General features: G+C 49.3%; 1 protein-coding gene across 7 annotated transcripts in view; it reads left to right on the top strand.

Annotated features, from left to right (window-relative positions):
• Positions 1-25,906, top strand: part of CLCN4 (Cl-/H+ antiporter 4) — a 67,877-nt gene that overhangs the window by 29,264 nt on the left and 12,707 nt on the right. For 6 of the 7 annotated variants that reach the window (XM_028115053.2, XM_028115049.2, XM_028115048.2 and 3 more), the window contains 8 exons: positions 313-412; positions 5,078-5,265; positions 7,983-8,105; positions 14,590-14,796; positions 14,918-14,998; positions 16,193-16,738; positions 18,288-18,474; positions 20,174-20,572. In XM_028115053.2, coding sequence (XP_027970854.1) covers positions 313-412; positions 5,078-5,265; positions 7,983-8,105; positions 14,590-14,796; positions 14,918-14,998; positions 16,193-16,738; positions 18,288-18,474; positions 20,174-20,572 — 1,831 coding nt within the window. The other variant, XM_028115058.2, reaches the window with a different exon arrangement.

The raw sequence follows: 25,906 nt of genomic DNA, 5'->3' as shown, positions 1-25,906 counted from the left end.
GGCTGTCTCCCTTCAGAGTGGCTTCTGAATCCTCAAAGTTCAAATCACACTGAGGAAGTTTTTTTTAATTAAGTGAATTTTGGGGGGATTCTAAGTCTTTGGTGGCTACGATGGCATCTCTGCAACTGCGTGAACCCGAAAGCCCGCTTTGTCATTGCACCGGGTAGCGGGTGAGGGGACGAAAGTGGCAATTTAGTCGCTTAATTACATTTGTTTTCTCACTCACCCCATTTCCCGGAGGAAACTGTTTCAGGGAAGGAAGCGTGAATTGGAAAATGTATCCCGAATCAACTACTGTGTCTCTGTTTCTAGATAACCAGCAAAAGCAAGGAGTCCATATGGGAGTTCATCAAGAGTTTGCTGGATGCCTGGTCAGGCTGGGTGGTGATGCTGCTCATCGGCCTGCTGGCGGGTACGTGGAGGGGCACACGCAGTACCCCCCTGCCCCCGGGGCCGGGGCTGGAGGTGCCGCCGAGCCCCAGAGCACCAACTCTTCCTGTTCAGGCTGGTGTTCTGAAAGTGGACTGGTTCTCTTTTACCCCCGTGCAAGCGATTTATTACTTGAAATGCCTCAGAGCAAACTACACGACCATACACTTAACATAAAGCGTATCATCAGTAAGGCAAGACCCCCAAGGCATGGGCCCAGATGCGGTCGTTGGAAAAAAGCTGTAATTAGAGGGCCGTGTCTGCACAGCACCCAGGTTTATGGCCATACTGGATTTTATCGAAAGCACATAGTTTGCATTCTGTAGTACTGGGTTACGTAGAAGGCAAGCAAGTATGGGAACACTTTGATCTCTAATAATAAAGTGCCATTTGAGAGTGGTCTTTACCAATACTGGCGGACCCTGGAGTGAATCGTACACGTCCTAGGATACTCAGAATAATCCGAGACACCTGTAGGGCCTGAGGTAGGCCCAGGGCAAATATGTCCAGCCCGTGCGTTGTTCTGACCCTCAGGGACTCTGCATCCTCCATTTTTATAATCCCAGCATCATGCTTGCAAGTAGTCGATGTTTTCCAGAGTGAATGGAGGCGTATCTGGAGGGGAAACCTGCCCTTCTAATATCAGATGTACCAGCTCTCCATGGAAATTCTGTCCTGAGACATTATTTCCTTTTAGGAGGCTCTGAAGGCTAATGTCTAAGATTAAAAAAAAATCTGAGCACACTAACAGCAATTCCCTTAATAAAAATCACCTACCTGTAGTAACATAATAGTTGCGGTTGTAGGATTGATCAGCCAAATGACTGTCATAAAGGCAGAATATAGGAAATGCTGTAAGAAAGACAGAATACTAACGGGGCATAGATACAAATTGTGTGATTACAGAGGGTTTAGATTTCTGGGCATTCCTTCCTTGATCCCGTACACAGTCGTGGGAGGGGCTTGGTTGCCAGCGAGGGCAGCCGGCGCTGAAGGGGGGATCCTTTCCCTCTACTCACGGTGGCTGTCCTCGCATGTCCCCAATTTGAGCCTTCTGTTCCCAGGGGCAGCCCGGGTATAGACCAGCAGCAGTGTTGGCAGGGAATCCGATTTCATGCCTATATGGTGTTTTGCCACGAATTTGTTTGACTGCTTCCACCAACACCTTTGTGAGTGGGCAGGGGAGGGATTTTCTGTGAATTTTGATGTCTTTATTTAGAATAGATTTAAGAAACTGTATACCGTATCATTATTCTTGGCTTCTAGGCAGGAGAAGTAAAGAGAGGGAATGCAGAAATCTGGAATAGATGTTCTAGCGTCTCGCCAGAGCAGACGGCACAGCATGGATTTATTGACTAACGTAAGAGCCGGCCTGGGCTCTCTCGAACAAATCTGGTATTGACCAGTTGGTTTCCTTGTCAACCCAATTTCCTCCAGTTCTTTCAGGAAGAATCACCTGGGGAATGGAAGCAAAAAATTTGGCTGCCTGGGCTTCAAGTCAGTAGTATCCCTGGAGATGGTGCCCTAGCATTGGGTAAAGCCCCCCTCCTTTCCCCCAGCCCCCTCCACCTGTGATCCTGCTGCGCAGCCAGGGTTGAGCACCCCCGCCGAAGGGTGCTCTGTGGACCCCGCCCCCCAGACGAATACAGGAGGAAGGTGCGAAGGGGAAGACACTGGCCGTGAAGGTGGCTAGAGTGTGCCGGTGAAAGCCAGCAAATTGTGTCCCCTTCACTTTTCTCTTCCCCAGTTGTTCTCACAGTGCGGGAGGACTCAGGGGGTCCCCCTGCCTGGCCAGTCCTCTCTCCTCAGCGACACCCTGGACGTTATACTCTGACTCCCATGATGGAGAGGCCCAAGCGGCGGCTCCTCTGCGGGGCGCTTATCGGGAGTGCCCACTGGGTGTCGCTGTTGTTCCACCGACCGAAGCCGAGCCACGCGGCGCTGTCGGGCAAGTCAGCCCAGAAGCCTGGGGGAGGGATGAGCTGCTTGCAAACGAAATCTGGGATGATCATTGGGTCTCGCCCTTGGATAGCTACAGGACCCCACCCTCGCCTTCTTTCGGTCTTTGTTTTTTTTGTTTTTAAAGATTTTATTTATTTATTTGAGAGAGAGAGAATGAGAGAGAGCCTGAGGTGGGGGAGGGTCAGAGGGAGAAGCAGACTCCCCGCCGAGCAGGGAGCCCGATGCGGGACTCGATCCCGGGACCCCGGGATCATGACCTGAGCCGAAGGCAGTCGCCCAACCAGCTGAGCCACCCCGGCGCCCCTTCTTTAGGTCTTTGTTCAAATGTCTTACAACGCTTGAGGCATTCCCTGACCACCTTTTCTAAAAGTCACCTCTTCCTCTCGCAGCCTCATCCCCCTTGCCCCAGTGTGTGTGTGTGTGTGTGTGTGTGTGTGTGTGTGTGTGTCTGTGTAATAGCTTTATTAAGATATAATTCACATTCCATACAGTTCACCTTGTCAAAGCATACAGTGCTGCGGTTTCTAGCATATTCAGAGTTGTAAAACCATCACCACACTCCATTTTAGAACATTCTTGTCAGCCCCCAGAGGACCTCCATACCCCTTAGCTATCAAGCCCGGCTGCCCCCAGCCGCCTCCCAGCCCCAGGAAGCCGCTCATCGAACTCTGTGTCTCTGCATATTTGCCTATTCTGGACATTTTGTATAAGTGGAATCCTCCGGTATGTAGTCTTGTGGTCAGCTTTCTTCACTCGGCGTCCTGTTTCTGGGGTTTGTCCTGGAGCAGGCATCAGTGCTCCGTCCTTTTTTGTTGTCAATTACGATTCCATTGTGTGGCTGGACCACATTCGATTTCTCTGTTCAGCAATATGGGCCTATGGGCTGTTTCCACTTTTTGGCTACTGTGAACAGTGCTGCCGTGAGCATTCGTGTGCAAGTCTTCGCACAGGCGTATGTCTTCACGTCTCTCGGAGTGGAATTGCTGGGTCAGATGGCAGCTCTGTGGTTAACTGTTTGAGGGACTGCCAGGCTGTTTTCCAAAGGGGCTGCACCTTTGTCACATGCTGTAATGTGCTCCCTAGCACTTAACTGTCTTCTCACAGAGCCCTGATTTACTTACGTTGTCCAGTGTCCTGTCCACCCCCCCCCACCCCCGCCGATGTGCACGTCCATGAAGACTGGGAGCTGAGTCGGCTTTGTTCCCTGCCATATCCCCGGGGCGTGGAACAGGGACTAGCACATAGGAACTCGGTGCTTAGTAACTACCCCTTGAGTAAATGGATGGACCTGGGTTTTCTGATTTTCATTCATTTATGGATTTATGGATATAAAGTTCCTGCCACGTACCCAACACAGACACAACAGTGGACAAGGCAGGTGGCCCTTGCCCACTTAGAGTGGACACAGAGTCTGGACATCTGGCCTGACCCCTACTTGGCGTACAAACCACACAACAGGATCTCCACCCCCCCCTGCACTTATGGATTAGACACTGTAACACACACACACACACACACACACACACACACACACACTCATGTGATTAGGATATGAGAGGTATGATGATGGCGGAATGCCTGGGAGGGACATCTAGCCCAGACTTAGGAAATCAGGAGAGGCTTCTCAGAGGAGGTGATGTCAATATTGAATCTGGAAGATAAATAGGAGGTTGGCAGGTCTGGGAAGGACAGTGCTGGTTGAGGTGGTGTAGAAAGGAGAGCCTGGTGCGCTCCAGGAACGTGGTGTGGGTGGGATGGGGGCAGTTAGTGATGGAAAGAGATGAGGTGGGAAAGGGTATGAGGGGCCAGCTCTTCGAGTCTGCCACCTGCTAAGGATTCAGGCGTTCTCCCAAGAACAGTGGGCAGCTTTTGATGTAACAGGAGAGCAGGGACGGGTAAGCCCTGGTGCAGGTGTGCAGATGCAGATGGAGAATTGATGTTGTTATAAGGATCCAGTAAAAGTTTGAAAAATTTAGTAGCCTGAAAGTATTCCCTGCCTCCCTAAAAGACTCTGGAATGGGTTATTCTAGAAAGAGATCCAAGGGAGCCTTCTGTGGGCCACTGCACACACTTATTTATCTCACTTCTACCCGCCTTTAAAGTAGTTACCTACTTATATAGATCCACAATCCCTTATCCATGATTTAAAAAAATCCAGAAAGTTCTGATAAGTGGGATTTTCCAAATTTGGTGGCAAAATGTTACTTAAATGATGAGGCTATTATAGTCCTTATGCCTCCCTTTTGTCTGAATTGTCAGGTTTGCCTGAGAAATATTAATGTTTGTGATCCCAGCATCAGGCCCCAAAAGCCACTGAGGGGGTTACCTCATTTATAGGGCCTGTGTACCCTGTTTCTAGAATTTGGAAGGGGTCAATTCTAAAAGCTGCTTGGCCCCAGTGGCTTGTGATGACTTAAGCCCTGCATGTCTGTCGCTCCTGCTGGATTTAAGCCACCCGGGCACCACCTATCCTTGGCCTCCGTTTCTCATGGGGCTGGCACGGCCTTGCCCACAGCGGAAGTGCTCAGGAGACCTCTCCGTGGCCCTTCAGCAGTGAGGTCGCCCCCGCACCGGCCTCCGGCTCGGCGCGCCTGGCTGCTGGGCTCCCGCGTCGGCCCCCGGGCCCTGTGTTCTCCTGCCTCATCACAGGATGGTTCCTCTGAGTGGTTCTTGCTGCTTCTTCCAGGCACCTTGGCTGGGGTCATCGATCTCGCCGTCGACTGGATGACCGACTTGAAGGAGGGGGTCTGCCTGTCTGCCTTCTGGTACAGCCACGAGCAGTGCTGCTGGACTTCCAACGAGACCACTTTTGAGGACAGGGACAAGTGTCCCCTGTGGCAGAAATGGTCGGAGCTGCTGGTGAATCAGTCGGAGGTGGGTTTCTGGGGTCCTGGCTGGGGATGCCCGCCATTTCATGGGTGCTGTGCAACACCACTGGGCCTTCTGTGCCTGTCTGGGCTTCCTTCCAGTGTTTGTTCTGATAACTGTCCTTGGCTCGGTCCCAGTGCGACTTGGCTTCTTCCAGCTCTGATGTGCCAACTAGCGCTGGAAAAGCTTTCCCTGCTGATTCACATGCACGATATATGTATATGTTCGTAAAAGTCTTGTTTCTCTTACCGACAGTGGTTTGCTGACTGTGCTGAAGAAGCAGCGTTGCTTTTTATACCTTCTGATAAGTTATCTTTTCTTTTGTAAAACACAATATGAGCTTTATGAGATATGATTCACATTCTGTATGGTTCTCCAATTTAAAGTGTACAGAGCACTAGCTTGTAGAAGATTCACAGAGTTGTGCTACCATCACCACAGTACAATTTTAGAACACCTCCGTCATCCCAAAAGCAACCTTGTACCCGTTAGCAGCCACTGCCCACTCCTCCCAACCCACCAGCCCTAAGCAACCCCCGATCTCTGTGTCTCCAAGTGGAATCCCACACGATGTGGACTTTGGTGTCCCACTTCTTTCACTCAGCATGCTTTTTCTTTAGGTTCATTCATGTTGTAGCATAAATTGGCATTCCCTTCCTTTTCGTGCCTGAATCCTGTTTCATTGTATGGCTAGACCACATTTATCCACTCCGTAGTTGAGGAACACAGGCTGCTCTCGCTCTTGCGCTGTTAGGAATGATTTTGTTTTGAACGTTTGTACACAAGTTCTTGTGTGGGCATATTTTTCATCTCTCTTGGGTCTAGACTTAGTCGGGGAATTGCTGGGTCCTATGGCAACTCTGTGTTAAGCCTTTTGAGGAATATTTTCCGGAGTGATTTTGCCATGTTCCAACCCTACCGACTGCGTGTGAGGGTTTCTGTTCGTCCGCCTCCTCGTCAGCACTTGTGATTGTCTGGATTCGATTCTAGCCATCCTAGCAGGTGTGATGTGCCATCTCAGTATGGTTTAAGTACTCGTCTTCCAGTGCATTTTAGGAGTGCCTTGCGGAGGATGTTTCTGGGCCTTCTGTGATAGGAGTGTCCCGGTGAACTACAGACTGGCACTTGCCTTCACGGCGCTTAGAGCTTCACATCTGTCCAAAAGTCTTCATTTGGGAAGAAGGTTAACTTGTAACTGAATTCAGTGGCGATTACAGTGACTCTGGGTCACGGACAGATCAGAAACCCAGGTGGGGTGGGGGAGCTAGGTTGGTGAGATTCACAGGGGGGGTAATGTGAGGATGTATTTCTGGAAGATGGATGTGCTTTATCCCTTTTCCCCCCAGCCCTGCAACCACACCCTTTTTTTTTTTTTTTTTTTTTTTGCCCGATACCACAGCTGAAAGATATGTGGAGTGCACTTGGCCATTTTGCTAAACCTCTTCCTCAGTGGAATTGAAAATGAATTCCTTCCAATCTCAGAAGTTAGACAGGGATCTTGAAATCTCACACATTCTCAGTGCTCTCCATTACTTCTGCAAAAAATTCTCTACTTGGGCTGATGGGAGTGGGCAGGCAGAATTGGCTGGACACCATATTTTATTTCTTGTCTCCTATTTGCACTACGTTTTTTTTGGGGGGAAATATGGCCATCCATCTTTTCAACCGTTTCTAAGATTTATACTTTGATTCAAAGAATCACTGTTAGCAAGAATGAGAAGTTATTTTTAGTCTCAAAAAAGTACGGTTTTAAGTGGGTGAAAAGTATTCCTCAGTCTGATTTCTCTCGCATAGGGTTGAATATATGTGATTGTAAAGGCCTCCAGGTCTCCTGGAACGTGGTTTTGCATTTAATAGACGCACATGTGGCCCTATCCATAGCCTGACTTGTAGGTGACCTCGCTTCCCTTGGCCCCTCACTTGACTAATCCAGATGGTGGCAAGAAGCTGAGGCCGAGAGAAATGTCTCCACCCAGCAGACCAGGTCCTCAGCATCAAAGACCCCAGACTGCGTGTTTGGTTCAGAGAGCATTCTTCATTCATCAGATAATTTGGAATTATTATTCGGTGCATTATTCTGAAGGAGGTGATCGTGTTTTTCCCTCTAAAAGTGCCTGGCGGGCTCCCTGAAACACATTTTGCTCCCCCCTCACCGCCCCCCACCCCGGGGTGTCTGACTCAGCAGCCCCGGGGCAGAGAGTCTGCATTTCGCCCGTGTGCCCTGGGGATGCTGATGCTGCGGGTCCGGGACCACAGCGGGATACAGTTCTGCCGCTTGCCCCGGCGTGGATGTGGCCTTCATGAAGGCCGAGGGAGGCCGGTGCATCGCAGCCGAGACAAGACGAACCTTCCAGGGGCTCCGCGGCAGAATTTTCGGCGTCATGCCTTTCGTGACCTCTAGCGCGAGTGACAATGCCAGCCGCGTGCGGTCCGCCGCATCCATGCAGGCGGAGATCTCCCCCGGTGGAGGGCACGTGGAAACAGCTCCCGGAGGGACGCCCGGGACTGGGTTGGTGTGTACCTGCACTCGCAATAGCAACGGCTCAGAAACCAGCACCGGCCTCCCTGCGGACACAGGGCCGGAGGCGAAGCTGCGCAAGCCCCCGGAAGCTCCCGCTGCCCGGGGGGGGGGGGGGGGGGGGAGGGGGGCGGGGGGGCGGGGGGGCGGAGCTCGGCTCTGCCAAGGCTCACGTGTTCTTTCTCGTTTTGTGTGTGTTGTTCAGGGTGCCAGTGCTTACATTCTGAATTACCTCATGTACATCCTGTGGGCATTGCTGTTTGCCTTTTTGGCCGTCTCCCTGGTGCGCGTATTTGCACCATATGCCTGTGGCTCGGGTATACCAGAGGTGAGTGGTGGCTGGATTTCTTTTGTGCCAATAATGAGAAAAGCAAATACTTACGTAGCACTTAGGTGCCAAGCACAGTCCTGAGCATTTGGTATCTGTTAACTCATTGAGTCCTTACAGTGAGCCTGTGAGGCAGGTTCTGCTATTTTTCATGCAATAGTTGAGGAAACTGAAGCACAGAGAGGTTAAGCAACTTGGCTGAGGTCACACAGCTGGTTAGCTACAAGTTGAACCCAGCTGTCTGGCTTCAGGATTTATGCTCTGTATTCAGGATTTATGCTCTTTCGCTTCTCAGAACAATTAAATTCTTGTCTTTGCAAACCAGGCATAACTCTTAAAGCCTGTGGAATCCGAGTTCATTAACCGCATACATAAATGTGGCACTTGAGAAACTTTTCAGTGCACCTATGATGTCAGGTGAAAAAGACAGTAACGGAGGTTTGTTGCTCGGAACGTTGACTGATGAGTCAACTCTCTTATGAGTCAACTCCCTTGCCACGTTTTGCTCCTCTGGTGACAGGGTAATAGCAATCTCTAAAAAACGTAAATCCACATTCAAGGGCATGCACTGTGAATGCACCCCTGTGAGTTTAGAGCTCTTATATCGTCTAGCACTTCCACGTAACCCGAGTGTGAGGGAGGTGACCTCATTGATAGAGAAGAATGCTTGAGATTAAACTTCAGACCTAGGAGGCTACAATAATGATAATTGAGCAAGTTCCTCCAAAAGGCCAGACAGTGAACATTTTAGCCAGAAATAAGTTTAAAAGTTCTTATACTGGGGTGTCTGGGTGGCTCAGGCGATTAAGCAACTGATTCTTGTTTTGAGTTCAGGTCACGATCTCAGGGTCGTGAGATGGAGCCCTGCGTGGGGCTCCTCACTTAGCTCAGCATCTGCTTAGGAATCTCTCTCCCTCTCCCTCTGCCCCTTCCCCTGCTCTCTCTAAAACAAATAAATAAACATGTTTTTTAAAAGTTCTTATATTTTCACGATAATCAAGCTGGTGCTTCAGCAGTGCCCCTAGAGGTGGAGATGGTGAGTTTAAAGATGCGACCCGTGGTGGCAACAGACCCGCATTGGTGCCTGCTCCCTTGCACCCACACTCTTTGGTGGTACTTGCCAACACAGCCGCTGTTCCAGGCAGTTCTTGGAAAGGGCTGGAGTAATTGAAAGATTGTCAAAAACAAAGCCCAACGTTGTCCTGTTCCAGGAAAGAGAGAAAAATAGAGTATGTCATGCTGACTTTTTGTTGGTTTGCATTGACATATTGCGGCAGGAACTGGAAGAGCAAGCCGCAGCACCATGCTGTTGCCTTCGTAGAGTCCATTCTGCTCCCGTGCAGCACGGGCATTCCTACAGGTCCCGGGCCGTGCAGCATGGCACGGGCAAGCGCTCCACCCTGCCGGGGCAAACGGCAGCATGAGCACAACACTCAGAAACTTCATCAGTGACACATGTGAAAAGATAGAAACCTAGGAAAACAGTAGCCCAGGGGCGCCTGGGTGGCTCAGTCGGTTGGGCATCTGTCTTCCGCTCAGGTCATGATCCCGGGGTCCTGGGATTGAGCCCCGTATCGGGCTCCTTGCTTGGCGGGAAGCCTGCTTTCTCCCTCTCCCCTTCCCCTTGCTTGTGCTCTCTCTCTGTCTGATAAATAAATAAAATCTTTAAAAAAAAAAACCCAGTAGCCCGGTTTACACATGTGAAACAGTTAAGAAACATAGACTTGCTAGCGCACGTGTGACCTGGTAGACGTTGGAGGCCCACACTGTGTGCGTTTTGTGCCTTCCTGCCCAGCTCCGTTCTGGTGGTGCCATTTTTCTGTGTAGTTACGTGTTTCTCCCAGATGAAACTGGGCATAAACAGACACGAAATTTACGTTATGCTCTAGTTCTTCCCCAATGCCTGAATCACACTGGAACAAATGTGTGTTTTCAAAACCAGCATTATGGCAGAACAGACTGTGTTGTATTTGGTATCTAAGACCCGAGGCCCCCTGGACGCTAAAGAGCACAGACTGGTGTTGGCCTCTCAGTTTGATGACCCCATTGCCTGACAGTAGGCTTTTTTGGACCCAAGCTGCCTTTCCAAAATGAGCAGGTGGCCAATGGGGAATTGGAAAATTTAAAGCAGCAATAAAAGGGGTGATGGCAATCCCATCGTCCCCTTCCAAAAACCAGAGACACATGGCTCAGCTTGTGATCTTGTAGACAGACAAGGGGCTTGGACGTGAGCTCTGTCTGGGAGGGGCTGCCTGGACTTAGTCTTCATCCAAAGTGGGCATCTATTTGTGACAGCTGAACTCGAAAGGAGTTAAATCCGAAGTCGAGCATGATATTCCCTATGTGGGGGACGTGCAAGCACACGCTGGTGTGCATGAAACTCAGGAGAGCTGCAGCAAATGAAAAAAGTGGCAGAAGAATATATAAAGTATGATTCTATTTATACAAAGTCCACAAACAGCCACAGTGAAACCACACACTGTTTAGTGACACACACGTATGCTCAATGTATAAAGGTAGGCAAGGAAATGATTGGGCTCGGGGAGCAGGAAGGTTCCACTGAGGAAGCAAACACAGGGCTTTCATGGGTACCCACTCTTCTCTGAAATGTGCTGGTGGGCACATGGGTGCTTGTTTTATTAATACACTTTTAACCATATATTACATGTAACAGATTCACTTCTCCATTTGTGAAAGAGTTCACAATAATCTTTTTTTTTAAAGATTTTGTTTATTAGAGAGTGTGCACTAGCGGGTGGGGGGAGGGGAGAGAGAGCACAGAGGCAGAGGGAGAGGCAGACTCCCCACGGAGCAGGGAGCCCCACATCGGGACTCGATCCCAGGACCCTGGGATCACTACCTGGGCCCAAGGCAGACGTTTAACTGACTGAGCCACCCAGGTGCCCCCACAATAATCTTTTTAAGTGCCAGGAACCCCATGGAGGTTTTATAATTAAGTTTTGGTTAGTATGACTCAGTAGTAGCAGAATTCTCACTATTATTATGGGACAGCTTCAAATTCCTGACCTTAGGGTCCAGCTCTTGGAGGAAAGGGACAGAGTAAAAAGGAAATGTAGGTAAATGTTTCATGCATAAAAAGAACCTCCTAGGCAAAACCCGGCTAGCTGTGTAAACCGACTTCACTCGAATTGAGATGCAGGCCCATTCTCCCTCATTTTAGCAAAGATACTCACTGAGGTATTTAGAAAATAAACTCTTCGTCCGAGGTGATGTCATGTGACTTGAAGTGTCAGAGTGGACTTGGGCAGTGGTGCCCTTTGGCACGTTTACAAATTGCTCATTCCCCCTAGCATTTGCTTCTGAAACATTTTGATTGCCTGGAATGGACATTCCTTTGGAAACATTTTATTTTATTTATTTATTTATTTTATTTATTTTTAAAAGATTTTATTTACTTGACAGCGAGAGACACAGCGAGAGAGGGAACACAAGCAGGGGGAGTGGGAGAGGGAGAATCAGGCTTCCCGCTGAGCAGGGAGCCCGATGTGGGGCTCCATCCCAGGACCCTGAGATCATGACCTGAGCCGAAGGCAGACGCCTAATGACTGAGCCACCCAGGTGCCCCTGGAAACATTTTTAAAAATGCAGACTTAGAGGACATTTATTTTGTGTAATAAATGCTCTTGTTTAAGCTCTCTAGAGCACATTGAAAAGTGTTCTTGGCTATGGGGAGTTAGAAGATGGCAAGGGTGTCCCTCTTTCTGTTGCTGTTTGCTTTGTTGGTAGAACCCCTGTTGACTCTATAAGAAATCACGTCCTCTTAAAACTTGTTTTGAATTGATGTTTCAGTTCATTACAAAAAGTGAGCACTCTCACAAATATTTATTTACCAGAAAGGTTTTACCTTTAACACCAGCAAGTTGCAAAACCACCCCAATACATCCTGTGAAAGCACTGCCTGATGCAGTCTCTATTAATTCATACTAAGTAAGTGATTAGGTTTTGGCATTTCCCGGGAATGAATTTGCTTTTTTTAGTCCCTAATTTGATCATGACGATTTTATAAAATCATTATAGAGAATTACAAAATACCTATTACATTGTTCATTTCACCACATGTCGTGGCTGGCAGAGGCTCAGGTAATTTAGATGCTTGTAATCTTCTAAATGGTATTACATTCTTAAACTGTACCCTAGGGTCCAAATCCACATTAACTAACTGACAAAAAATTATAGATAATTTTATTCGAGGCAACACAAAAGGGCAGGACTGTGGCAGGCATAATAAAACATCCCTTAAATAAAGAGATCTGCGATCCCCCGAGCATGGGCTCAAATAAGCCAACTGCCACTAGTTAAAGACCACTTTCACCACGAGCAGTCTGTCTGCCATTAGTTAGAGGCTAGTTCAGGAAACACTGTCCGACTGTCTAGCTAGAAGACCTCACTCGTGCTTTAAAGGAAGGAGCTCATTGAGTTCTTGGGAAATGCGTGCCTGCACGCTCACTTGCGTGGCCTTTCTCCGTGAATTAAGAAACAGATCTCTATCAATAATGCCTGAGATGAAGTTGCTCCATTCATACGCCTTTAAAATTTTGAGGATTAGCTCACTTCACGACCCGCCCCAAATCGCCAAAGGTGACATGATGCCAGAGTGATTTGGGACCGTCCCCTGAGTAAGGAGAAATTAGGAATACCTGTAGTACTCTTTTCAGGAATGGAGCAGTGGTTCTCCACCTGGGCTGCATTTTCGAATTACCTGGGGAGGCTGTATCCCATGCCTGGGATACACCTCAGACCAACTGCATCAAATCTCCACAGGGAGAGCCAGTGCTCACTGGTATCTAATTCCCCAGGTGATTCCAGTGGGCGTCAAGGCCTTGAGAAGGGTTTGAGGACTGTAATAGCTTTTTGAGACATTAATTTCTCGGCAGAGCAGTGTCCACTAGGAGGCACTTTGAAGATATGCAAATATCCTGATACTGACAAGAGATAACCTTGTCCCATTGTGTTAACACAGCGGGAAAACCGAAATTGACCACAGATTTCATTGGCTGACTCACTCATCATAGGCTTGTAAGTTGCCAGCTCACACAGTGAACATTCACTCCATTTCAGCCAGTTGTGGGAGAGGTGGAGGGTAAAAAATTACCCATTGGTGATACTTCTGTATCCAAAGATAGGGGTTTTAGGTAAAGAGGACTCCCAGTATATGAAATTCATCACTGAGATTGGCGGCCAGTTGAATTCTAAAAGCGTAAGGTGAACTGCACCATTAGGAAGAAAGACAGTATTTGCCTTTTTTTTGGCCTTTACAAAATGTGGCAGATCTGAAAATGGAGCAAGATGACTCTACCTGTAGTCAAAGTCCTTCTCAATACCAGAGGGCAGGATTCGACGGAAGGGAAGGAGTTGTCCTGGCGTCAATCATCTTTACGTCCCCTGGAGATGTGTTATTAGAATGTTGAGCCTCTTCTTTTTCCAGCATCGTGTTAAGAATATTTTCAAGCCTACAGAAAAGTTGAAATAATTGCGCAGTAAACTCCCATACCCCTGGCCTGCAGCAGGGGTCAGCAGACTTTTCCAGTAAAGGGCAGGGAGTCACTATTTTAGGCTTTGTAAGCTGAGAGGCAAAATCTAGCAACTATTCTCAGTAAAAGACTAGTAGTCTTGTTTATAAACTACATTTAAAAAAATGTTAAAAGCACCCTTAGTTCATGGGTCATACAAAAGCAGGCAGTGGGCTGGATTTGGCCCGCGGGCCATAGTTTGCCGACCCCGACCTACAGCTGAGCTGACATTTTGTTCTATTTGCTTTGTCACAGAGCTAGCCAGCTTTCTGTCTCTTTATCTTGAACTTCCCTCGATAATCAAAAATTAACAGTTAAAATCAACAGATACATGTTTCTCTTCAACACAACAGAGGGTAACATGAACAGGATAAAATGCCATAAAGAAAATGAGACCCTGATAATTACTTCTTCAGTCCTCATTATGATCTCTTATTACTTTAGAAATTCTTTTTTTCTTGAAATTCTTTTTTTCTTTTAAATATTTCTTTATTTGTGTGTGTGAAAGAGAGAGAGAGAGAGAGAGAGAGAGAGAGAGAGAGAGAGAGTGTGAGTGCGGGGGTGGGGGTGGTGGTGGGAAGGGCAGAGGGAGAGAGAGTCTTAAGCAGACTCTGCACTGAGCATGGAGCCTGACGCAAGGCTCGATCCCGTGATCCTGAGATCAGGACCTGAGCTGAAAGCAAGAGTCGGATGCTTAACCGACTGCACCACCCAGGCGCCCCTACTTTAGAAATTCTTAAGATGTGCTACGCATTGAATGGTTTCAAGTTAACATTAATATAAAATTATATGTTGTTATAAATTCTGTTAATATGAAATTATAGTCAGATCCAAAACTAAAGTAACTTCTCCTTGGTATGATCAAGTTGAGTCTAGTGCTGGGGAATTAGTTACTTCCCTCGCTGCGGCTTCAAAGCGGCTCACTCACCCTCGTTCTCCATCCTCTGTTTCAGATAAAGACCATTTTGAGCGGCTTTATCATCAGGGGCTACTTGGGGAAGTGGACCCTGCTGATCAAGACCGTCACCCTGGTGCTGGTGGTGTCCTCTGGCCTGAGCCTGGGGAAAGAAGGGCCGCTGGTACATGTGGCTTGCTGCTGTGGCAACTTCTTCAGCAGCCTTTTCTCCAAGTACAGCAAGAACGAGGGCAAGAGGCGCGAGGTGAGCAGGCTCCGCTCCGGTCTGCAGTGATGGCCTCTTCTGGAAGCCCCGTCCCGGCTCGCCTGCATCGCAGGTTTGCATGGCAGGGCTGGGGGCTTACACAGAGCTCTTTGCCTCACAGGTGCTCTCCGCCGCCGCCGCTGCCGGAGTCTCCGTGGCCTTTGGGGCTCCAATCGGGGGTGTGCTCTTCAGTCTTGAGGAGGTGAGGAGGGGTGGCAGGTGGGGGGACGGATTCGTGGTTTCGGGGGCTGAGGAACATGTCGATGGCTAGCACAGTGGGAGACCTCCATCTCCAACCCTTTGAGGACTGCATTCCAAGGAGTATTGACAAGATTCCTGCAGCTCATTAAGAAGCCACAGTTTTTGCTGTTAAATATGTTTTCCAGTATTATTTTAAAAATTGCCTTTTTTTTTTTTTTAATTTTGCAGTCTCTCTTTCTCCTAATAACTTAATGAGGCATTTCTGTTTTTGGCACCCCGAATGGATCTATTCCAGGGGTCAGCAAATGTTCTCTGCAAAGGGCCAGAGAGTAAATATTCTAGGCTCTGTGGGTCTTCCGGTCTTGGTTGGAACTACTCAGCTTTGTCATTATATCGGGAAAGCTGCCACACACAACACTCACATGATGGGCATGGCCCCATTCCAATAAAACTTTCCTTGTGGATGCTGGAGTGTGCACCTTATATAATTTTCACATGTCACAAAATACTGCTTTTCTTTTTTTTTTTTTAAAGATTTTATTTATTTGGCAGAGAGAGACACAGCGAGAGAGGGAACACAAGCAGGGGGAGTGGGAGAGGGAGAAGCAGACTCCCCGCGGAGCAGGGAGCCCGATGTGGGGCTCGATCCCAGGACCCTGACATCATGACCTGAGCCGAAGGCAGATGCCCAACCGACTGAGCCACCCAGGCACCCCAAAATACTGCTTTTCTTTTGAATATTTTGAATATCACAAAATATTTCTTTTTGACCCTCAGCATTTAAAAACGTAAAAATCCATTCTTAACTCATGTGCCATATAAATACATTTGCTGGGCCAGGGTTTTCCAACCCTTGACCTATTCCGTTGTCTGTAGAATCAGATCCAGAGGTGTATTTGATTTTAAGAGGGTCTTTGTGACATAAACAAAATTAGGATGAAGTATTTTCATTTCTCTTAAAAAATAGCTCAGACACATCTTGACTAGTGTCTGTTTCACTTTTAGGTACTGAGTCCTTTAAATACTTTGTTGGTGCCCCTTGGTGATAATGAACCCTAGCCTGAGGAAGTTAGTACTGCCCATCTTTGGTCCGTGTGACTGTCCCGCTAAGCGCCACTGGGTGGCTGCCGATCGGGCTGGGGGCTCAGGGCAGCCCTTTCTTCGGCCAGTCTCATTTTCTCCTTGTTCGTCCCAGGTCAGTTACTACTTTCCCTTGAAGACCTTGTGGAGGTCCTTTTTCGCGGCCCTGGTGGCAGCCTTCACGCTACGATCCATCAATCCCTTTGGGAACAGCCGTCTCGTTCTCTTTTACGTGGAATACCACACGCCCTGGTATATGGCCGAGCTCTTCCCCTTCATCCTCCTCGGGGTCTTTGGAGGCTTGTGGGGAACCCTCTTCATCCGCTGCAACATCGCCTGGTGCAGGAGGCGCAAAACCACCAAGCTGGGCAAGTACCCAGTGCTGGAGGTCATCGTGGTGACCGCCATCACGGCCATCAGCGCCTACCCCAACCCCTACACGCGCCGGAGCACGAGTGAGCTCATTTCCGAGCTATTCAATGACTGCGGCGCCCTCGAGTCGTCCCAGCTCTGTGACTACATCAATGACCCCAACATGACCCGGCCTGTGGATGACATCCCGGACCGGCCGGCCGGCGTCGGGGTTTACACGGCCATGTGGCAGCTGGCCCTGGCGCTGATCTTCAAAATCGTCATTACCATCTTTACGTTTGGCATGAAGGTCAGTGAAGGGGGAAGGAGGGGTTGGGCGGGGGGGACAGTTCATCACCTCCTCGCCAGGGTAAAATGGTGACCGGGGTGGGGGGGGGAAACAACTGACCCTTACTGACCGTTTTCTCGTGCCGGGCACTTGACATTCTTTTTAATCACCAAGAAGCAATGCTTTTGATAAGCAACACGTCTGAGAACTAGATTGTAATCACTTTACAAGTGAAGAAGCGAAGGCTCAGAGTATATCATCCGCACAGAGCTGTGTGTAGCTTGAGGAATTTTCATAAAATGCACGCTTGTGTGTGTAATGAGCACCCAGGAACCGAAGCAGAACATTTCAAACCCTGCAGAACCCCTGTAGCATTCCCCTACTATTGCTTTCTGTGTGGGACTTTTATGATTTGTTTCATTTTAAAAAGGCTAAGAAGCTGTGTACTTGAGTGTGTAATGGTCAAACACAAACCTGAATTTTTGCTTTAGGAGCAGGGGTGGGTGGACTTTATTAAGCAGCCAATTGTCTCTGATCTGCCATCTCCAAGCAAAGGGATTATTTGTGTGTCTGAGGAAGATGCTAGCAGCCTCTTCTGGTGCCTGCTGGGAGAAGTCTACTTTGCAGTTACAGGGAGTTAAATGACTAGGAATCGGGGGTGGGGGGGGCACTCAGAAAGGAAGTTTCTTCTTCAGGAACATCCCAAAGTCTAGAAATCATCCTCGAGGATCCAAACTTACCTGGAATTTGGTTATAAATCCACTTCCATCCTCAGCTCGATGACCATCTTGGGCAACTCCCAGGCAGGATTGGCGATCACTTGCCGTGTCCATGAACATGGAGAGTCGGGCACATTCTCTAGCCCATGTCCGATCACTCGATAAATGAAAGCGCATTTCCACACCGCAAAATGTGAAACACACTGCCACCAAGATCTTCTAGTTTCCTACATAGACCTTCTGGTTCTTTGCTGCCTCTCACCGGGCATGAAAATATTCAGAATACTTCTTGGAAAGTAGTTCGTTAGGAAGAGGGAATGGCCCCTGTCTCTCTGGCAGGTGTTGGGCCATTGTATCCTCAACGGGACAGGGAGCCCGTGAGAAGCTTCCAAAGGTGCTGGGCGGCGGCACCGAGCTGCTTGGTTTGACTTGTGAACAGTCGCGTGCCTTTCTCTTCCATTCTCATGCTGCGGCTTGACATTTAACTTTAAAAAAGCTAATGTGAATGATTCGCAAGGGGAGAGAGGAAGTGGTGAGTACACTTCGAATGTTATTTGCAGTGGGGCTTCTCATTCTTTAATCCCCAGCGGGAGAACCAGGCCCCCTCTTGAAGGAGAGGAAACGAAAGTGTAAAACTGCATTCTGTCCAAGTCACAGTAGCTAGGACTGACTAAACGGGTGAAGCCACTTGTCCCGCTTTGTCCCCGTGGACCTCCATTTGGAAGCGTTGCCCCTCCTCTGAAGACAAGCGCAGGTCGAGCGTGTTGTGGGGGGCACGACTGCTCACCGGGAGTGGGGAAGTGGGCATGCAGACCTTCCCTCATGCTTCTCTTCCCTGTGTGCCCCTGGAGATCCCCTCAGGCCTCTTCATCCCCAGCATGGCCGTGGGGGCCATGGCGGGCAGGATGGTGGGGATCGGCGTGGAGCAGCTTGCTTACCATCACCACGACTGGATCGTCTTCAGGAACTGGTGCAGGCCCGGAGCCGACTGTGTCACCCCCGGACTTTATGCCATGGTGGGAGCTGCGGCCTGCCTAGGTACAGGCACAGGTGGGCCGGGCCGGGGCGGGCCGGGCTGCAAGGAAAGCTGAGCTAGGCCAAGCGCCGTCACCAGGCTGCGCTGGCTTCGGGCCCCGGTGAGAAGGAGGACATGGGCTCGAGTGCTGGCATTCTCAGGATAGGCCAGGTTGTGTTGCTGTCACAGGTAAGGCGCTAAATCTCAGTGGCTTAACACACCAGGGCTTAGAGCTTGCTCATCATATGCAGTCGGCTCTCATTATTTGTGGAGCCCATATTTGGGGATTTGCCTACGTGCTAAAATGTGTTTGTGACCCCTAAGCCAATACTCGCGGGGCGTTGGCTGTCATCCTCGGACATGCGCAAGAGCAGTGGAAAGCGTAAGGTGTTTTAGCACGTATGTTCCCAGCTCCGGGTGAACGAGGTGTGAAGGCCCACCCTCTTGTTTTCGCGCGGATACCCTACACAAGTATCCTTTTCGTGGTCTAGTCAGTGTCATGTTTTTTTGGCATTTTGTGAATGATTTTGTTGTTTTAAATGGCCCCCAAACATAGTGCTAAAGTCTGTCTGGGGATCCTAAGCACAGGAAGGTGGGATGTGTCTTACGGAGAAAATAGGCATGTCGGAGAAAGTCTTCTCAGGCAGGAGTTACAGTGCTGTTGGCTGTGAGTTCCACGTTAATGAATCATCTACATGTATTAAATAAGGTGTCTTTAAACAGAAATACACATGAAATAAGATTCTATATTGATGGGTTGACCAAAATGTTGTGAGCAGAAGCTCGCAGGAACCTAACCGTGTGTTTCCCCTAGGGCAGCGATTCAATATTTGCTCATTCAGTGTTTGTGGCAACTTTGTACATCATAACTACCATGAATAATGAGAATTGGCTCTGTGCGTGCGTGCGTGCGTGCGTGCGTGTGTGTGTGTGTGTGTGTGTGTGTGATGTAAGTTAGTAGGGAGCTTTTCTCCAGTCAGTCATTCAGGGCCCCGGGTGATGATGGAGTCTCCACCATCTTGCAGCTGGGCCATCCAGAATAGTGGTTTCAACGGGGGGCAGTTGTGCCTCTCAGGAACACCGGGCAACGGAGGAGACATTTTTGGTTGTCACACCTGCAGGGGTGGTGCTACTAGCATGTAGTGGGTGGTGGCCGGGGATGCTGCTAAACATCCTGTAATACACAGAACAGCCCCCACATCGAAGAATGATCCAGCCCCAGTTGTTCCTAGTGCTGAGATCGAGAAACTCCAGTTTAAGCTCATTGGAAGACTAGTACGAGTTGGTATGGATTCTTCTTCTAATACCAGGGGATACAAAGTTGGGCCCCTCTCCTGTCCATAACCACTAAGCATCTCTATAGTTTCCCAGCTTACGGGGTTTTGGAACAGAGCCACAATTGCTGTGTCGGAAACCTGCATAGCCCACATAGGATCCACTCACCAAAAAGCCAGGCCTGTGGTCTTGGGTGAAGAGACAACCCAGTTGTCTTCTCACTGAAGAAAAGCCCCCCAGTCAGATGTGACTTACGGCCGCTGGGGCAAGGCTGCATTCGGCAGAGCCTGGCCGGCGTTTCAGAGGTCTGCCACGGGCAACGTGTAGGACCGTCTCTTCAGAACAGGTGTCTGGAGAATTTAGAGCCAGCTTGTCCATTTCCATAGTTCATGCCCTCTTAGGGTCTGGAGTTGAGTTTCAGAATTGTATTCCTGTCTTCGGTTGCAGGTGGAGTTACCCGGATGACGGTGTCATTGGTGGTCATCATGTTTGAATTAACGGGCGGTCTGGAGTACATTGTGCCCTTGATGGCGGCAGCCGTGACCAGCAAGTGGGTGGCCGATGCCTTTGGGAAAGAAGGCATCTACGAGGCTCATATCCACTTAAATGGGTACCCATTTCTGGACGTGAAGGATGAGTTCACCCACCGCACACTGGCCACCGACGTCATGCGGCCACGGCGGGGCGAGCCGCCTCTGTCCGTGCTCACCCAGGACAGCATGACCGTGGAGGACGTGGAGACGCTCATCAAGGAGACCGACTACAACGGCTTCCCTGTGGTGGTCTCCAGGGACTCCGAGCGCCTCATTGGGTTTGCCCAGAGGAGGGAACTGATTCTCGCGATAAGTGAGTAGAGAGGGGGACGCTCAGGCTGTCCTAAGAGGCCAGTGGCCTCCTTTGTCCCCCCTGAATTCCCAAAGAGGTTAGAGAGACTGCAAAGGTCCGAGGGCTTTAAGTCGGGGCTCTCACGCTTTCTCGCGCATATTCCTATCCCCTGGGGATCTGGTTAAAATGCGGATTCTGGCTCAGTAGGTTCGGGGGGGGGGTGGGGGCAAGGCCGCATTTCTCCCAAGCTCCCGGTGAATGCTGCTGCTGCTGCTGCTGCCGCCGGTCCCCAGGCGCTGCTGTGAGGAACGATGTCTAGGGAGAGACCCGCTTGGCTGGACAGTGACAGCGGCGTTTGCACGCGGCCTCTGGGGCTCGCCCCTGCTTGGGTGGCCCGCCGCTGCCGCCTTTTTCGGGACTTGTCAGGTGAAGCTGGGAAGGATGGAGGCGAGGGAGCCCGGACTGGTCCCGGCGAGCTGCTCTCAGAGACAGACTTTCAGGCAGGCTTCCCGACGTCGAGGGTGAGTTCTCCGTCCCAGCCGCCTCCCTGGGCACCGCACAAGCCCTTCGCTTCACTTGGCGGCGCTATGTCCCACTCAGTACTCGGAGGCCCGCGGGTCCGTTCCGTGTGACGCTCCCCCCCCCCCCCCCCCGGTGTGCCAGCTGGAAGCGGCGGGGCCGAGGGGCAGGCTGTTGGGCCGGGAGAGGAGCAGGCGGGTGATGCCCGGGTGCGGTGTGCCCAAGGCAGTGGCTCAGAGAAGCAAGGCTGCCGGGTCCGCAGCCTAGGGATGCCTGCCCTGCAAGGGAGGTGGGAGGTAGGAGTCCCAAGACAAAGGCCTGGGTGTGAGCCACGTGGAGACCTGGGAAGAAGGACAGTGAGCCACGGAAACCCCCTCGGGGTGGGGTCCGTCCTGCGCTCGTGAGGCGGCAGGGACCAGCAGAGCCCCCCGCCCCAGGGTGCCGTCCCGCTCAGCCCGCCTGCTGCCGTGATCGCCCCATCCCGGCGTCTCACGGCCGGCTGGGGCCCACGACACGGCTCGTTTGGACGCTTGATGACTTTACCACGTATGTCGCCTTCCAGGGTGTTTAAGAAGTTCGCCGGGGTGGGACGGGCCCGGGTAGGATTGCCGCACGCTCTACTGGGAACACACCTTCACCAGACGACCCTTTGCTTATCCCTGCCCTTGGTTAACTATTTCTGACGCGCCCTCTCAATTTCTGAAATCTCTTTGTGATGTTAAATAGCTTTTCAAATATCTTTAAAGTATCTTCATCAAAGGCTTTATAAAAATAAGTTTGGATAATAAAAAAAAAAATAAGTTTGGATAAGCCACATCCTCTAATTTTAGTTTGTTGCTCAAACGTATTTACCTCCCCCAAGGCAACAACTGGGTTTGTATTTTAGACCCGATAGCACATTCGTGCCTATGTGTTCAGTGATGCTTGTCTTTATTATAGGTCCTGTCGCTTAACAGGTAAGTGCCTTTGGGCGTAAATATTGCCTTATAAATAATGAGGTTTGCTTTAAGCCGTGTGAGCAGGGTTGGGTTTGTTTTAAAATAATGTAATCAGCAGCCTTGAAAAATTTATGCAGTCCCTCAAGTCTTTTAAGCAAAAGCTGAAATTTAAAAACTAAAGTAACATCACTGGATCCGTTACCTATTGTGCAGCTCCGGGCACACCTGCTAAGAGACAGCTTACTAACTTTGCTGAAACCCATTACTGTAATCAAGTGGGAAGCAGTAATTGTCATCAACCGGGCAGTGAAGAAATTTAGGCTTGCCGACGGAGCGTGCTCTTAGAAGCTATGTTTGGAATGTCTGAAGAGGCAACACGCCGTGTAAATAATACCTGTGTGCTTTCAATCAGACTGATAATAGTATAGAAGCTGCTGTTGACGTGGTGTGTGGAAAGGCAAGGGGTGTTTCACTCTAAGCAATCAGAAAAGCTGTTTCCCTGATCTATGGAAATAGCAGAGTCCCAGTACCCTGGTGGAGAAATTGGTGACCTGTATTTGCAGAATTATGGGGTCTTTCGTGAATCTAGAAATATGACTTTAGCATTTATCTAGTGACCGTCTCATGCCAGTTTCATTTTCAGGGGAATTAGGAGCAAAGATTATAGATAGGTAGAACCAAGATAATTTGAACAAGAATGGTAAATGAGGCAAATAAGGGTTTTTCTTATACATCATGTTAAAATTTGTAAGCGACTGAGGCACCTGGGTGGCTCACTCGGTTAAGTGTCTGCCTTCCGGCTCACGTCATGATATCGGGGTCCTGGGATTGAGTCCTGCGTCGGGCTCACTCCTCAGCGGGGAGTCTGCTTCTCCCTCTGCCCCTTCCTCCTCCTTGTGCTCTCTCTCTCTCTCAAATAAATAAATAAAATCTAAAAAAAAAAAAAGAAAGAAAATTGTAGCAACTGCTCACGTGAAGCTGAAAATGGTTTGTTTTCCAACCATCTCTGGAATACCAGACCATAGCCGATGTCCTTGTTAGGGAGCGGTTACCCCACCTAGGACATGCGGCGCGCTTCCCCATCACATTCTGACACATGGGGCCATGTGTGACCCATGTGCAAATTCCCGGTAAATGGGACTTTGCCTCTCGGTGCTATTTGCAAACATGAGGCTCTTTCTGTGCTCAGCAGGGCTCAGACTCTTCTAGTCTTGAATTCTGCAATTAGGTGAGGACCGGTTCAGAGAGGACTCAGCGGGAAGCCGCAAAGATGATTAAAGGGATGGAAAGTTAGAGTCACAGGCAAGAGCTAAGGGAACCCTCATTTTTTTTTTGTCTGGTGGATGATTTAATGATGGCTCTCCAGCATGTGCAAGATGCTTACTTGCAGAAAGGGATCTGCGTCCAGAACTGAACAAAGTGTCAGATCTGTTGGAAGGGCTATTTAGGGATAAGGCGGTTTCTTCCTGGGAGGGCTGTTCATGATTGGAATAGGCCACGGGGAACAGTGGTGTCGTCTGCTGCTTTCCGCTGGGGCTTGAAACACACGCACAGAGGGACTTTTCCGTGCTGCAGTAAACTGTAACTTAACCATAAAATCATCTGGTTGTTCTTCTAAATAGTTTTTATTTTATTTTATTTTTATCACATCTTCTTTGTACTGACCACCACTACAGTTGCTTTCAGTTTTCCACTTTAACATTTTTAGTTAATGACATCTGTGACATGGAAGCATTTTTGATGAACAGGATGATAAGAGTATTCTCTCTCTAAAAATATGATGACTCCAAAGTAGAGCTTCTCCTCCTTAACACTGTTGACATTTGGGGCCGGATCATTCTTTCCCGTGGGGGCTGTCCTGTGCACCGTAGGATGTTTAGCAGCATCCTTGGTCTCTGACCACTAGGTGCTAGTAGCAACACCATCTCCCAGTTAGGACAACCAAATATGGCTCCAGATGTTTCCAAATGTCCCCTGAGGGTCAGGGCAGCATTGCTCCCGGTTGAGAACCATTGCTCTAAAAGCCATGGGAATAGCTTCCTGAATATGTGATTATTTCCGGCCTTAAAATTTCTTGGTCTGTCATAGTTTGTGAAATTTACTTTACCAGCACTCTTAAGTCCCCTCTCTGTGCTTGGCGTTGCCATTGTATTGTCCACTAGAAAGTGGAAGGTACCTTAGCAGGTACTCACAAAATGTATCTCATTTTTCAGGAGCTGTGGCCACTGATACTAGTTCTGGTACAATAGATAACAAACCTCTTGTATTAAGAACAGCTTAACTAACCTTTAAAACAATTAAAAGTGAAGTTTGGTACATTCTTATTTGCTTGTTTTAACATTTTTTTATTACTATGTTATGTTCATCACCGTACATTACATCATTAGTCTTTGATGTAGTGTTCCATGATTCATTGTTTGCATATAACACCCAGTTCTCCGTGCAGAACATGCCCTCTTTAATACCCATCACCAGGCTAACCCATCCTCCTGTTTGCTTGTTTTAAAGATTTTATCTATTCATTTGAGAGAGACACAGAGAGAGCGCAAGCAGAGGGAGGGGCAGAGGGGGAGGGAGAAGCAAAGTCCCCGCTGAGCGCTGAGCGCTGAGCTCTGAGCTCCACGTGGGGCTCGATTCCAGGACCTGGAGATCATGACCTGAGCTGAAGGCAGACGCTTAACCGACTGAGCCACCCGGGCGCCCCCGTTTTTTAAAAAGCAATACATATTCATAGAATATTGGGGAAATCAGAAGCAAAAGGGAAAATAAAAAAAGGCACCCACTTTCCCAACAGCATAGAAGGCCATGGTTAATATTTGGTGCATTTCCCTCTTATCTTTTGGGTCTTCTACATACGTAAACATTGGGCATTTTGGGGGGGGTTTCTTTTCCAACACAGGCTTCCCTGAGTCCCTGGGGTCTGGGAGTCTACACTCTTGTAGCGCTGGATCATCCCCAGGGTGGGGAGTTGGCTTAAGCTTTCCTACAGGAACTATTTCTTGTGCACCCACCGTGTGCTGGCACTGTTCTAGTCGCTGGGAGGACTGGTTTGGGGGGGGGGTCGGGGCAGGAGTCAGCCTCCGCTCTCTGTGAGCATACATGCTGTAGTTTGTCGCAGGCATTGTGGTGACTGATGAAGATTTCCCGTCCAAACCGGAACTAGATGTTTGACCCTAGCAGAGAGAGGCAAAAAGCGTTCTTGCTGGTTCTTCCATTCGTCAGCTTTTGGCCTGTATGTAGCACCCCCGCTCGCACCGTTGGAAGCGTTCAGATAAGTCTTGCTAGTGGAGTTCCAAAGTGGCCTAGCCGAGCCCTTCCAGAGAGAGGTGCAGTTGCCACTCTTGGAGTAACAAGGAACATGGCCCACATCTCCGGCTCTGAGCCCGGCTGGGGCCTTCGATGCTTTGCGGCAGTGAACAGCTCGTGGGCTTTCCTTCGCAGTGTCTTCTACGTGAAATAGGCTCTGTTCCACACGGCAGGCAGAACCAAGTCCGCTGACATTTAGTAGAACTCACTCATTCATTCACCTGTTGATTGACTAATGCATGCATTTGGCAAATAGCAGTCGTGTGCCTACTCTATAGTAGGCATTGTCCAGGCGCTGGGAATGTACTGGTGAGCAGGAAATCACTGAACTAGCTGCTGGGAGAATCAGGGCTTCTAACCCAATCAGGAGACTCAGAGGAACTAGACGGTGGTTATTTATTTCGACAAGTGGATCGACAGTTTACTCAATTGTATTTGGTTTTAGGAGGGGTTCAGCAAATCGTGTGTTCAGTTCTTGATTGAGGTTTGTGGCTTGATCCAGTCCTGATGAAGACTGATCCTTGATCCGGTCGACCTCATTGTTGAAATAGATGGGTTCCTGTCACGTGGGAGTGTTAGAGAGTTCTCGGTC

The sequence above is a fragment of the Eumetopias jubatus genome, unplaced genomic scaffold, assembly GCF_037043125.1.
Source record: "Eumetopias jubatus isolate StellerSeaLion01/CBP00866 unplaced genomic scaffold, mEumJub1_p1.0 scaffold_11, whole genome shotgun sequence".
Lineage (NCBI taxonomy): Eukaryota > Metazoa > Chordata > Mammalia > Carnivora > Otariidae > Eumetopias > Eumetopias jubatus.
The sequence above is the reverse complement of the archived record's forward strand: the minus strand, read 5'-3'. Positions and strand labels throughout refer to the sequence as shown.